Below are 15,124 nucleotides of genomic sequence, written 5' to 3'. Positions count from 1 at the left end.
GGACACACACCACTGGTCCTACGCAGGGATCTGGAATGGGCCGGACCGGACTGGTAACACACCCCAGTACCTCTCGCCGTGCCTCTACACCTTCCACCCCCTCTTCGACCAGTGGCCCCCGTAACCTGGCGGCCTCCTCTGCCAATCCGCTGGGCCGCTCTGCCGCGGTCTCCTGCTGGCCCGTCGTCCACGGCGTTAGCCCCCCCCTAAAAAAATTCTGGGCGTCTCTCCTACCCGTGGACCAGGTCTCCATGTCCCTCGCCAGCCTTTCGCCCTTCTGCCTCAATGTCAAGCCCTTCTCTTCCTCACTCGGCTTGACCCAGTCGAGGAGGCGAAGGAGATCTGCTAGAGATCTCCCTGGCGATGGCTCCTGGACACGCTGCTTGGTCAAGTCTTGGTGGTTTCTTCTGTCACGATCGTCAAACAGAGAGGAGGACCAAGGCGCAGCGTTGAAGGCGAACATATTTATTATATTAATGATCACACGATCAAAACAACAAAACGATGACGTGACAGTCAATGGTAAACACAAACCAAATACGAACAAGAAACCACACCCAATGAATGCCTAACGGCTACCTAAGTATGACTCCCAATCAGAGACAACGAGCTACAGCCGTCTCTGATTGGGAGCCACCCTGGCCAACATAGAATTACAAAACCAGAAAGTGAAACCTAGAACACACATAGACTATACACACCCTGGCTCAACATATTAGAGTCCCCAGAGCCAGGGCGTGACACTCATAACCCTCGTCCCCTTCATATTGTTGTACAAAATATACTTCCTTCGACTAGGGGGCACAGCTTCTACATCTGGTCCTGATAACAATACTTCTTCTCCATAATTATCTCTCCATGTGGGAGGAACGTCCCCTCCCCCACTCCATCTCTCACAGCTACAAGGAAGATGAGCTGTATCACCCATCCTAACCCTAATAACAGTATTTTCTTCTAAAATTGGTGCTGGAGCTATTGGTTCCCTTGTAATGAAATGTGATATATTTATGGCTTTAATAACTATCAATGTTGAAAGAGTTAAATTGCTTCTCACTGTTGTTATAATAGACTGAAGTGTTGATGTCATTGTTGTTACTTCATCCATTCTCCCTAAGACTCTTAACTCCTTACTTGTATTTCCATCTATCACCACTAGTGTCACTACATTAACTATCAGTCCTAACTCTAATCCCTCACTTTCAACCTGTTTATTATAAAAAATACATTTATAATCACCTTGATCTTCCTGCTGGGAATTGTAAATATAGATACCCAATCACCCTCAATCTTCTCTTATCATTCAGCAACGCATACTTTCTCAATGCATCTGCTCCTAACAGATCTAAACTCCTACCATATCTATCTTCCCACTAAACTCTAAAATGTCCTTCACCACTGTTCTCTCTCTCTTACTACTAACTTTGAAACTTAGCTTACTGTCCTAGAGCTCCTTCAACCCTAGTTCTCATAACTTTTTAAATCTAATCTTTTCTCCTAACCTTTAAAAACCTTTTCCACTGATTTATTCACAAAATCTCTTTACCACCAATTTTTAGAATATGTGATTGGGAAGTCCCCACCTGCTTCTGACTTCTTTACACACAGACTTGGCAAACGACTAAACATCCTTTAGCCTAGTTTGAAATCCCTTGGTGTAGGAATGTAACCAAGAATAACAGTCACCCCTTTTAACTTTATTTTTCAGACAGATTGTCTAATAGGCAGTCTAATAGATTATCATCCTTCCTGTGATATTATCTTTTTAAGCAAATATGATTCCAAAAACCCTACTTTTTAAAATATTCTACCAGACAGCCGTCTAGTGTACATCTTATTGTACAGTTCAATTTACACAATGCATCTCTTCCCAACAATGCAATAGGTATATATTCTAATATTAGTATGTCTATTTTAATTTCTCTTTGATTTTTATAGCAGAGCTCAATTGGTTCCTTAAGAGTAATTAGCTGTTTTACTCCCTCAAATCCTATCCTAATTAGTTAATTTTACATAGTGAGATGTTTAACCTCTTTAGGCTCAACACAGATAAAAGCATTTCCTCTATTCACCATCACTTCTCATATTCCTTTGTTTTCACTTCAATTGTTAGATACTTTTCTTCTTCTCCCTAATCGGTGCTATCATCTGACACCCCCCTTCGGATCTTCTAGGCACTCTAGAATCCTTGCACCTTTAAGGGTTCACCTAGAGAACAGGTGATCTTCACTTGCTCCTTTATCTTCCTCAGAAATTTCCTCTGTTGTTTCCTCCTGGCGCATTGCACTCACAGGTAAAGTAACCAACCTGTCCACAATTATAACACTCTTCTGAAAATTGCTGGAAGTGTAGCTGAAACCTTCCTCCTCTTTCTAAGCCTTCTCGTCCTCTTCCTCTCCAATTCTGTGTCTGTCCAGAAACTGGCTGTGGATATGGAACAACTGGTACCGCCATTGGTGGCTGATACAATTGCATTTGACCTTGTTCAGTTGAAGCTATGGCAGTGATTGTTGATTTGGTTCACCCTGATTCTTCATAACCAAAGCTTCTCTTCTCCTTCTCCACCAGTTGTATTTGATTGAGTTTTCTGAGAGTTTCTTCGTCCTGTTCTTTCTTGTTGTTGACATATCAGGATTCTTCAACAGCTTATATTCTAAGTTCTGTCCTCGAAATATCATCTTCCATCATCTTCTTACTAGTGGCCTTTTTCCTTGGCCTCAATGTATTCTTCTCCTCCAATTCTTGGGATTCTTTTCTCAGCAGTTTTTCTTCTCTTCTGTATCTTCATCTTTATCTTCATCTTTCCGAACCTCATTCTTCTCTTAGTTTCCAGACATCTCGGTTTTTTCTTACTTCTGGAGTTTTGGATTCATTTTTATTGTCATTTCTGCTTGTCCTCTATCTATTATTCGTTCATCTTCATCTCTGATGCAATAATCACCCTCCTGGATGATCACTGGAAGCTGAGGATAAACATCCCTAAGCTCTACTTCCTTCTCATAAGGTGGGGGTCTTTTTGCTGAATCCGTATGTGAGAAAGGTGTACTAACTTCTGCCATTAGTTTTTCTGTCGCCTTTCCTTGTTTCACAATTTTCTCTATACCTTTGTTTATCTTATCGCTGGAATCTTTTATCAGTTTTTGTTTGAGAATGAAGGACAACTTAAGAACACCCAGCTCTCTGTCTCTTTTCTTTACGTTGTTCCCTTTTTCCCTTTCTTTTGATCTGCTTTATGAATTGACAGAAGCACTTTCATTATGTTGATGACGTCAGGGTTAAGATTCCCTCTACTAGCTATGGTTTGTTCAATGTCAGGCCAACTTTTGTTTCATTTGCCGGATAACCTAGCAATACTTTAGTTAAAGGATTACTATTTTGTACTATATCAACAGGTGTAATTACCTTCATAGCCTTGATGTCGTTTTTCCCCATTGTAACAACCCTTTTATATTCCTTTATTGTGAATTATTTTATACTATATAGCCTATGGCTTCCTCCCTTTAATTATTAATATATATATATATATATATATATTTAATTATTAATATATATATTTTTTCCCCTCCCAAATCAATCAATAAAAATATGAATATTCAAAAAAATTCATTAAAAAAAATCATGCAAACATTGAAAAATAAAATAAAAAAATCATTGAAAAAATAAATAAAAAATTATGACTATTCAAAAATATTTGTTTATTTCTATATCCTATTTTACTAATTTATCAATTAGTGGCTATTTTACCACATCCCATCAGGAAAGTAAATGCAAGTAGTCAACTTCAGAGCAATCCAAAAAATAAAGACTTCTAATCCTACAACACTACAATACCCATAAACCCCCTTGCTTTATAAGCACCCAATTATCTTAACTTTACAGAATAATGTCAGTACTCAATTCCCAACACAACTGTAATCAAACCCACTCATGCACAGAAACCCAAAATGCAATTTTTAATGAATCAGTATTTTGCCAAGTCTCTGTGAAATTGTCATAACATCAAACATCCTGTAGGGGAAGATTTTTCTGTAAACAGAACAGCACCAAAACCTTTTGACTTGATCCTCTGTCGCGTTACCTCTTGTCACGTGATGTACACGTCAGCACCTCCTCTCTTTCTCTCTCTCTCGTCCCATCGCCTCTCATATGACAAAAGAACAGAGAAACAGAAAAAGAATTTAGCAGTCTATGCAGTCACCGAGTCACTTCAACCATTCAATATTCCTCCGTTCACATTCGCTCTAAGAATTAACTCAGGAATCGCATAAATAGCTCTAACATTTTTACTTTATTTACTTATTTAATTACTTTTATTTTTAATCCGTCAACATATCTCTCTCATTTATCAATTCAATAGGTCACAAAAACAGTTTCATCTTTAACCAACAGCCGATGTAACAACTAGAAGATTCCATTCGTGTTCAAATCTCTTCTCTTTGTTCCTTCGTCTGTGTCTCTGTCTCCCCCCCTTGCACCCCAGTGTAACAGAGGAATGACCGATTTACCCCTAAGTCACTCTAGTGTCGTAAAATCCCGTGTTGTAGTTTAGTAAAATCCCACGTGTTGTAGTGTAGTGCCGTAAAATCAAACGTGTCATAATCTCGTGCCGTAAAATCACACGTGTCGTAATCTAATGTAGTAAAATCAAACGCATGCGCAATACATTCGAAAATACGATTTCACCATGGAAGGGAGATTCTCAGTTCTCTCCCCAACCCAAACAGACAGTTAACAGTCCTGCTGTAACTCCGTTTTCCCCTCATAGTCAAACAACATTTAACAGAGCTCACAAAGCATAGAACCTGAATTCTACACACACAAACATAATTTAAGAGCCTTTATTCCATCGCAATGGCCCTCTAAGGTCACATGTTAGCATGCAGCATGTAGCATTAGCATTTAGCATTAGCCTGTATGTACCATGTGGCACTTAACAATGTAACCTGCATTGCGCCTAAATTATTATTTTTCCTTTGTAACTAACTTTATGCTGCCGTGAGTTATGGATATTCTTATGAGAGGTCACATCAGACAAATGCTTCGTCAAACACCAGCTGAGCGGTAACATGCAACAGAATGTATATTCCAGTCTCCAGTTCCCAGAACCGACCTAATACACCTAATGCGTTAGAGGATTTCCGGCCCATCCTATGATGGCCTCGTTTCCGAGGTCTTTCCAGATCCACAATGCCCTAATTGTATACGTATATCTGCCTTGTATATCTGCCTTGTATGCCTTATTCCCTATTCAAGCCTATTCCTTCTCCTTTTGCGCCGTTCACCAATGCAACCAAAATTTTAAATAATTATTACAAACCCTTAGTCGACAGCAACAAAAACACATCAGCACAAACCCAAGTAATTTACACGGTACATCCTTCCAATGCACACTCATAAGCCAGCGAACCAACTAACGCCCCAAATTTGTGAGGAATCTCACCTTATAGCTTGAGCGGGAGTCACCTCGCGACTCACGAATGGAACAAAGGGAAGATGCAGACCGATCTCAGCGGAGCCTCCATTTGTAGTATCGCGTCAATGCTGGTAATTATTGCTGTCAAACAAAGAGTCCGCTTAGGCTGTACTTTGATTATACGTTTTATTTATATCACAAGATTTCAGCATAAGTTTACAGACCCTGCCGGGCTGGAGAACAGTGTCCAAAGATAATGTCTGTTCTAACCTCTTCTTCGCTTTTACCCAGTATATATAATCTTCCCAAGATATGGGTGGCTCCCTCTACTGTCCAATCCCCTGTCTACAACACACACTTCCTGTCTGTTGTATGTGGCGTCACACTAAAACCTTCCCTCTGACACTAAATAAACATCCTTTCAGTTCCACTTAAAAAACATTAACAAAGTCATAATCTTAATACACTACACGCCTTCTTCACCTCACTGTCTGCATGGGTGGACCATTTCAGTTTGTCAGTGATGTGTACGCCAAGGCACTTGATGCTTTTCACCTTCTCCACTGCGGTCCCGTCGATGTGGATAGAGGGGTGCACCCTCTGCTGTTTCCTGAAGTCCACGATCATCTCCTTTGATTTGTACCCGTATATGGGTTAAAAATGGCAGATTTGGGCACTAATAAGCGCAAATGGCTGTACAGTAAAATGCTATACATGACGTCAGAGCTCTGGCTCTGCACTTCACATCACTGTATGGGTTTTGACTGAAAGCCATTCTGAACTTGAGTACCCGCTCAAAAAATGATTATTGTCAATCAACAATGACAAACCACCGGGGTCTGACAACTTGGATGGAAAATTACTGAGGATAATAGCGGACGATATTGCCACTCCTATTTGCCATATCTTCAATTTAAGCCTACTAGAAAGTGTGCACCCTCAGGCCTGGAGAGAAGGAAAAGTTATTCCCCTACCTAAGAATAGTAAAGCCCCCTTAACTGGCTCAAATAGCCAACCAATCAGCCTGTTACCAACCTTTAGTAAACTTTTGGAAAAAATGATGTTTGACCAGATACAATGCTATTTTACAGTAAACAAATTGACAACAGACTTTAGGCACACTTATAGGGAAGGACATTCAACAAGCACGACACTGACACAAATGACTGATGATTGGCTGAGAGAAATTTATGATAAAAAGATTGTGAGGGCTGTTTTGTTAGACTTCAGTGCGTCATTTGACATTATCGATCATAGTCTGTTGCTGGAAAAACAAATGTGTTATGGCTTTACACCCCCTGCTAAGTTGTGGATAAAAAGTTACCTGTCTAACAGAACACAGAGGGTGTTCTTTAATGGAAGCCTCTACAACAAAATCCAGGTAGAATTAGGAATTCCCCAGGGCAGCTGTCTAGGCCCCTTACCTTTTTCAATCTTTACTAACGACATGCTTTGAGTAATGCCAGTGTGTCTATTTAAGCGGATGACTCAACACTATACACGTCAGCTACCACAGCGACTGAAATGACAGCAACACTTAACAAAGAGCTGCAGTTAGTTTCAAAATGGGTGGCAAGGAATAAGTTAGTCTTAAATATTTCAAAAACTAAAAGTATTGTATTTGGGACAAATCATTTACTAAACCCTAAACCTCAACTAAATCTTGTAATGAATAATGTGGAAATTGAACATGTTGAGGAGACTAAATTGCTTGGAGTAACCCTGGATTGTAAATTGTCATGGTCAAAACATATTGATACAACAGTAGCTAGGATAGTATGTCTATAATAAAGTGCTGCTCTGCATTCTTACCAGCACTATCAACAAGGCAGGTCCTACAGTTCCTAGTTTTGTCGCACCTGGACTACTGTTCAGTCGTGTGGTCAGGTGCCACAAAGAGGGACTTAGGAGAATTGCAATTGGCTCAGAACAGAACAATTGGCTGGCCCTTAGATGTACACAGAGAGCTAACATTAATACTATGCATGTAAATCTCTCCTGGCTCAAGTGGAGGAGAGATTGACTTCATCGCTACTTGTATTTGTGAGAGGTATTGACATGTTGAATGCACCGAGCTGTCTGTTTGAACTACTGGCACACAGCTCGGACACCCATGCATCCCCCTCAAGACATGCCTCCAGAGGTCTCTTCACAGTCCCCAAGTCAAGAACAGACTATGGGAGGCGCACAGTACTACATAGAGCCATGACTACATGGAACTCTGTTCCACATCAAGTAACTCATGCCAGCAGTAAAATTAGATGAAATAAAATAAAAAAACAGATTAAAAATATACCTTATGGAACAGTGGGGACTGTGAAGCAACACAAACATAGACACATGCATACAAACACACAATAACATACAAACTATACACACATGGTGAAGCTGTTTGAGAGAATGCAAAGAGTGTGCAAAGCTGTCATCAAGGCAAAGGGTGGCTATTTGAAGAATCTCAAATATAACATATATTTTGTTTTGTTTAACACTTTTTTGGTTACTACATGGTTCCATACAGTGGGGAAAAAAAGTATTTAGTCAGCCACCAATTGTGCAAGTTCTCCCACTTAAAAAGATGAGAGAGGCCTGTAATTTTCATCATAGGTACACGTCAACTATGACAGACAAATTGAGAAAAAAAAATCCAGAAAATCCCATTGTAGGATTTTTTATGAATTTATTTGCAAATTATGGTGGAAAATAAGTATTTGGTCACCTACAAACAAGCAAGATTTCTGGCTCTCACAGACCTGTAACTTCTTCTTTAAGAGGCTCCTCTGTCCTCCACTCGTTACCTGTATTAATGGCACCTGTTTGAACTTGTTATCAGTATAAAAGACACCTGTCCACAACCTCAAACAGTCACACTCCAAACTTCACAATGTCCAAGACCAAAGAGCTGTCAAAGGACACCAAAAACAAAATTGTAGACCTGCACCAGGCTGGGAAGACTGAATCTGCAATAGGTAAGCAGCTTGGTTTGAAGAAATCAACTGTGGGAGCAATTATTAGGAAATGGAAGACATACAAGACCACTGATAATCTCCCTCGATCTGGGGCTCCACGCAAGATCTCACCCCGTGGGGTCAAAATGATCACAAGAACAGTGAGCAAAAATCCCAGAACCACACGGGGGGACCTAGTGAATGACCTGCAGAGAGCTGGGACCAGAGTAACAAAGCCAACCATCAGTAACACACTACGCCGCCAGGGACTCAAATCCTGCAGTGCGAGACGTGTCCCCCTGCTTAAGCCAGTACATGTCCAGGCCCGTCTGAAGTGCATTTGGATGATCCAGAAGAGGATTGGGAGAATGTCATATGGTCAGATGAAACCAAAATATAACTTTTTGGTAAAAACTCAACTCGTCATGTTTGGAGGACAAAGAATGCTGAGTTGCATCCAAAGAACACCATACCTACTGTGAAGCATGGGGTTGGAAACATCATGCTTTGGGGCTGTTTTTCTGCAAAGGGACCAGGACGACAGATCCGTGTAAAGGAAAGAATGAATGGGGCCATGTATCGTGAGATTTTGAGTGAAACCCTCCTTCCATCAGCAAGGGCATTGAAGATGAAACGTGGCTGGGTCTTTCAGCATGACAATGATCCCAAACACACCGCCCGGGCAACGAAGGAGTGGCTTCGTAAGAAGCATTTCAAGGTCCTGGAGTGGCCTAGCCAGTCTCCAGATCTCAACCCCATAGAAAATCTTTGGAGGGGAGTTGAAAGTCTGTGTTGCCCAGCGACAGCCCCAAAACATCACTGCTCTAGAGGAGATCTGCATGGAGGAATGGGCCAAAATACCAGCAACAGTGTGTGAAAACCTTGTGAAGACTTACAGAAAACGTTTGACCTGTGTCATTGCCAACAAAGGGTATATAACAAAGTATTGAGAAACTTTTGTTATTGACCAAATACTTATTTTCCACCATCATATGCCAATAAATTCATTAAAAATCCTACAATGTGATTTTCTGGATTTTTTTTTCTCATTTTGTCTGTCATAGTTGACGTGTACCTATGATGAAAATTACAGGCCTCTCTCATCTTTTTAAGTGGGAGAACTTGCACAATTGGTGGCTGACTAAATACTTTTTTTCCCCACTGTATGTGTTATTTCATAGTTTTGATGTCTTCACTATTATTCTACAATGTAAAACATTGTAAAAAATAAAGAAAAACCCTTGAATGAGTAGGTGTGTCCAAACTTTTGACTGGTGCTGTATGTCATGACAGTGTTATGACCATATTATGACAGGTTATGTTAGCTGTTATGACATATTATGACATGGTTATGACCATGTCATAATGTGTTATGACGCTGGGTATCAAGTAAAGTGTTACCAAAATTGATGTGTGCTTGCTCTAAGTCCTCAGCGGCACATCTAGTAGAGCTCAAAAAAGTACCTTATAGTTGAAGACTCTTCTTTGAGTCATAAAAGTGCATTAAAATTGATTTTCCAGAAATAGTCTTGTTACTGAATGTATCCAGAGTATTTTCTGGTTTCTTTATCAACAAATACACAAAAAGTACAGTAAATGTAAAATGCACATAAAATCAACAGTTTGGATTCAGTCGTGTGTCAGGTGAACTGTTATGTCTTCAACTTTGGTCTTATAATTTTCCCATTATCTCCAAATATTTCCCTTTCAATTGCTACAATGGTTGTGCATATGCTTTTCATATTTCTTCTGTAAGAAACATTTCAATTTAGCCCTATCCATATAGGCCAATTCCCACGAGTGTTAAGGTGATTTGGCCCAATTTATTAAAGAGGGTCTGTATTGGCTGATTTCGCCTCAGTTTTCCTCCTCGTCATTAATGAAACTGAAAAGACGAAATTTGATTCTTGGAGGCGTGCTTTGATGTGGGTGTTTCTTGTGTGTGTCTTCGCACGTGGGATGTGTTCGTACATTCATGGTCAGTGAGGTGTTCTCTCATTTGTGTCTGGAGGTAGTAGTAAGCTAGCCAACTTGAGCCAGTTAGCTTTTGTCCTTGACTGATGTTGTGATATCAGAACACTCCTTTGCAGCCGAAGTGTCCGGTGTGTGACAATGGTAAAGTTAGAGTTTTTCAACCGAAAAAGTTAGTTTATCTCCCTCCCTGCCCCTCTCCCTCCTCAGATCTACTACACAGGGAAGTACCAGAGCCTCGGCATCAAGCAAGGTGGTCCGTCGGCAGGTAAATGGGTGGAGCTGCCTGTCACCAAGTCCCCTAAGATCGTCCAGTTCTCGGTGGGCCATGACGGCTCGCATGCCCTGCTGGTGGCCGAGGATGGCAGCGTGTTCTTCACCGGCTCTGCCAGCAAGGGAGAGGACGGAGAGTCCAGTAAGTATGGACGAGAACACACACCTACACAGACGAGAATACGCATGGATGTGGTCCAAGATGGCGCTGAAGGACATTGCTATTTAGTTACTTTTTTTGTGTTAATCTTTACTCTTTTTGTACAGAAAGTTCATACTATTATCACATATGACAGCCAAGCACTTCTGGACATCAGATCGACAGTTAGTAACCTTTCACTTTTACCAACACGTCTCCTGCACCACTAGTGGTGCTAAAACTCTAGACCACTTTTATTCTACCCACAGAAATGCATACAAGGTCCTCCCTTCGGCAAATATGTCATGACTTTATTCTCCTGTTTCCTGTTCACATATAAAAGCTCAAACAGGAAGTACCAGTGATGCGCTCAATAAAGTGGTCTGATGTAGCAGACGCGAGGCTACAATACTATTTTGCTAGTACAGACTGGGATATGTTCTGGAATTCACCCAATAGCATTCAGGAGTTTACCAATTCACTCACAGGCTTCATTAATAAGTGCATAGACAACGTCGTCCCCACAGTGACTATACGAACGTATCCAAACCAAAAACCATGGATTACAGGCAATATCTGCGCTGGGCCAAAGGCTAGAGCTACCACTTACAAGGAACAGGACACGGACATGGACACATGCAAGAAAGCCCACTACGACCTCCGAGACAACAAACATGCAAAAGGACAATATTGGAGGAGGGTGGAATCCTATTACACCGGCTCTGATGCAGGGCTTGCAGACTATCGGATTACAAAGGAAAACCAAGTCGTGAGATGCCCACTGATGCAGAACTCCCAAACAAGCTAAATGCCTTGTATTCCTCAAAGCGGCCATAAAACAATGAGTCTTGCGTGAAAGCCCCTGTTCAAATAACTGTCTGATCTCGCTCTCCGTGGCCAATGTGAGTAAAACTTTTAAACAGGTTAACACTCGCAAGGCCGCCGGGCCAGACGGAATACCAGGGCACGTTCTCAAAGCATGGGAAGACCAGCTGGTGAGTGCAATCTCTCCTTGTTCCAGTCTGTAATCCCAACATGTTTCAAGCTGACCACCATTGTCCCTGTTCCCAAGAACTCTAAGTTAACTTGCCTAAATGACTGTCACCCTGAAAGGCTGGTCATGACACACATCAACACCATCATCCCAAACAGCCTGGATGCACTCCAATTTACATACCGCCCCAACAGATCCACAAATTGCACTTCACACTGCCCTCTCCCATCTGGACAACAGGGGAAATAACAATGTGAGAATGCTATTTACAGACTAAAGCTCAGTGTTCAACACCATAGTTCCCTCCAAGTGCATCACCAAGTTGGGGACCCCGGGACTGAACACCTCCCTCTGCAACTAGATCCTGGGCTTCCTGACAGGCTATCCCCAGGTGGCTAGAGTACGCAACAACACCTCCTCCACGTTGACCCTCAACACGGGGGCCCCTCAGGGGTGTGTGCTTAGTCCCCTCCTGTACTCCCTCTTCACCCACGACTGCATGGCCACGCACGACTCCAACACCATCATCAAGTTTGCTGACAACACAACGTTGGTTGGCCTGATCACCGATGGCGATGAGACAGCCTACAGGGAGGAGGTCGGAGACTTAGCAGTGTGGTGCCAGGACAACAACCTCTCCCTCAACGTCAGTAAGACCAAGGAGCTGATCATGGACTGCAGAAGAAAGAGGGGAGAGCATGCCCCCATCCATATCGCTGTAGTGGAGCGGGTCGAGCCCTTCAAGTTCCTTTGTGTCCACAACACTAAGAACTTAACATGGTCCACACACCCCCGCACAGTTGTGAAGAGGGCACTACAGCACCTCTTCCCCCTCAGGAAGCTGAAAAGATTTGCCATGGGCCCTCGGATCCTCACAAAGTTCTACAGCTGTACCATCGAGAGCATCTTGACTGGCTGCATTATCGCTTGGTATGGCAAATGCACCGCCCTCGACCACAAAGCACTAAAGAGCGTGGTGCGGAAAGCCCAGTACATCAATGGGGCAGAGTTCCCTGCCATCCAGGACCTCTATATCAGGTGGTGTCCGAGGAAGGCCGGAAGAATTGTCAAAGACTCTAGCCACCCAAGTCATAGACTGTTCACTCTGCTACCGTCCGGCAAACAGTACCGGAGCATAGGCTCTCGGACCAACAGGCTCCGAGACAGCTTCTATCCCTAAGCCATAAGTATGCTAAATAGCCATAACAAAATGGTTACCCAGACTATCTGCAATGACCCTATCTTGCACTGACTCGATGCACACTCACAACACTATACACTGAGTCTGCAAAACATGAAGAACACCTTCTTAATATTGAGTTGCACCCCCAGCTTTTGCCCTCAGAACAGCCTCAATTCGTTGGGGCATGGACTCTACAAGATGTCGAAAGCGTTCCACAAGGATGCTGGCCCATGTTGACTCCAATGCACAGTTGTTTCAGGTTGGCTGGAATTCCTTTGGGTGGTGAACCGTTCTTGATACACACGGGAAACTGTTGAGCGTGGTAAAACCCAGCAGCATTGCAAAGGCACTTACATCTTTTGTCTTGCCCATTCACCCTCTGAATGACACACATACACAATCCATGTCTCAAGACTTTAAAATCCTTCTTTAACCTGTCTCCTTCCCTTCATCTACTCAGATTGAAGTGGATTTAACAAGTGAGGGATCATAGCCTTCACCTGGATTCATCTGGTCATGGAAAGAGCAGGTGTTCTTAATGTTTGTACACAGTGTATATATGCACTATATACTCACTCTCTCACACAGAACCCACACACATTGACATACACTACATACGCACGCACACACACACACACACACACACACACACACACACACACACACACACACACACACACACACACACACACACACACACACACACATACAGTGCATTCAGAAAGTATTCAGACCCCTTGACCTTTTCCACATTTTGTTACATTACAGCCTTATTCTAAAATTGATTAAATTCTTTTTTTTTCCCTCATCAATCTACACACAGTACCCATAATGACAAAACAAAAACAGGTTTTTAGAAATGTTTGCACATTTATTAAAACTATAAAACTGAAATATCACATTTACGTAAGTATTCAGACCCTTTACTCAGTACTTTGTTGAAGCACATTTGGCAGCGATTACAGCCTTGAGTCTTCTTGGGTATGATGCTACAAGCTTGGCACACCTGTATTAGGGGAGTTTCTCCCATTCTTCTCTGCAGATCCTCTCAAGCTCTGTCAGGTTGGATGGGGAGCGTCGCTGCACAGCTATTTTCAGGTCTCTCAAGAGATGTTCGATCGGGTTCAAGTCCGGACTCTGGCTGTGCCACTCAAGGACATTCAGAGACTTGTCCCGAAGCCACTCCTGCGTTGTCTTGGCTGTGTGCTTAGGGTCGTTGTCCTGTTGGAAGGTGAACCTTCACCCCAGACTGAGGTCCTGAGCACTCTGGAGCAGGTTTTCATCAAGGATCTCTCTGTACTTTGCTCCGTTCATCTTTCTCTCGATCCTGACTAGTCTCCCAGTCCCTGCCGCTGAAAAACATCCCCACAGCATCATTCTGCCACCACCATGCTTCACTGTAGGGATGGTGCCAGGTTTCCTCCAGATGTGACACTTGGCATTCAGGCCAAAGAGTTCAATTTTGGTTTCATCAGACCAGAGAATCCTGTTTCTCATGGTCTGAGTCCTTTAGGAGCCTTTTGGCAAACTCCAAGCTGGCTGTCATATACCTTTTACTGAGGAGTGGCTTCCGTTTGGCCACTACCATAAAGACCTGATTGGTGGAGTGCTGCAGAGATGGTTGCCCTTCTGGAAGGTTCTCCCATCTCCACAGAGGAACTCTGGAGCTCTGTCAGAGTGACCATCGGGTTCTTGGTCACCTCCCTAACCAAGGCCCTTCTCCCCCGATTGCTCAGTTTGGCCAGGCGGACAGATCTAGGAAGAGTCTTGGTGATTCCAAACTTCTTCCATTTAAGAATGATGGAGGCACTATGTTCTTGGGTACCTTCAATGCATCTGATATGTTTTGGTACCCTTCCCCAGATCTGTGCCTCGACACAATCCTGTCTCGGAGCTCTACGGACAATTCCTGTGTGTGCCTTTCCAAATCATGTGCAATCAGTTTAATTTACCACAGGTGGACTCCAATCAAGTTGTAGAAGCATTTCAAGGATGATCAATGGAAACAGGATGCACCTGAGCTAAATTTCGAGTCTCATAGCAAAATGTCTGAATACTTATGTAAATAAGGGATTTCTGTTTATTTTTGTATAAATTTGGGAACATTTCTATAAACCTCTTTTCACTTTGTCTTTATGGGGTATTGTATGTAGACTGAGATGTATATATATTTTTTAATCCATTTTAGAATAAGGCTATAACTTAACAA

At 42.4% G+C, this 15,124-nt stretch overlaps 1 protein-coding gene across 2 annotated transcripts in view; it reads left to right on the top strand.

Annotated features, from left to right (window-relative positions):
• LOC121554853 (E3 ubiquitin-protein ligase MYCBP2-like) overlaps window positions 1-15,124 on the top strand; it is a 323,061-nt gene that overhangs the window by 101,493 nt on the left and 206,444 nt on the right. For both annotated transcript variants that reach the window (XM_045212139.1, XM_045212140.1), the window contains exon 12: window positions 10,537-10,741. In XM_045212139.1, coding sequence (XP_045068074.1) covers window positions 10,537-10,741 — 205 coding nt within the window. The remainder of the gene's footprint in view (window positions 1-10,536; window positions 10,742-15,124) is intronic.

This window comes from Coregonus clupeaformis, chromosome 40 (assembly GCF_020615455.1).
Source record: "Coregonus clupeaformis isolate EN_2021a chromosome 40, ASM2061545v1, whole genome shotgun sequence".
NCBI classification, from domain to species: domain Eukaryota; kingdom Metazoa; phylum Chordata; class Actinopteri; order Salmoniformes; family Salmonidae; genus Coregonus; species Coregonus clupeaformis.
Note: the sequence above shows the minus strand (reverse complement) of the source record. Positions and strands in the feature narration are given on the sequence as shown.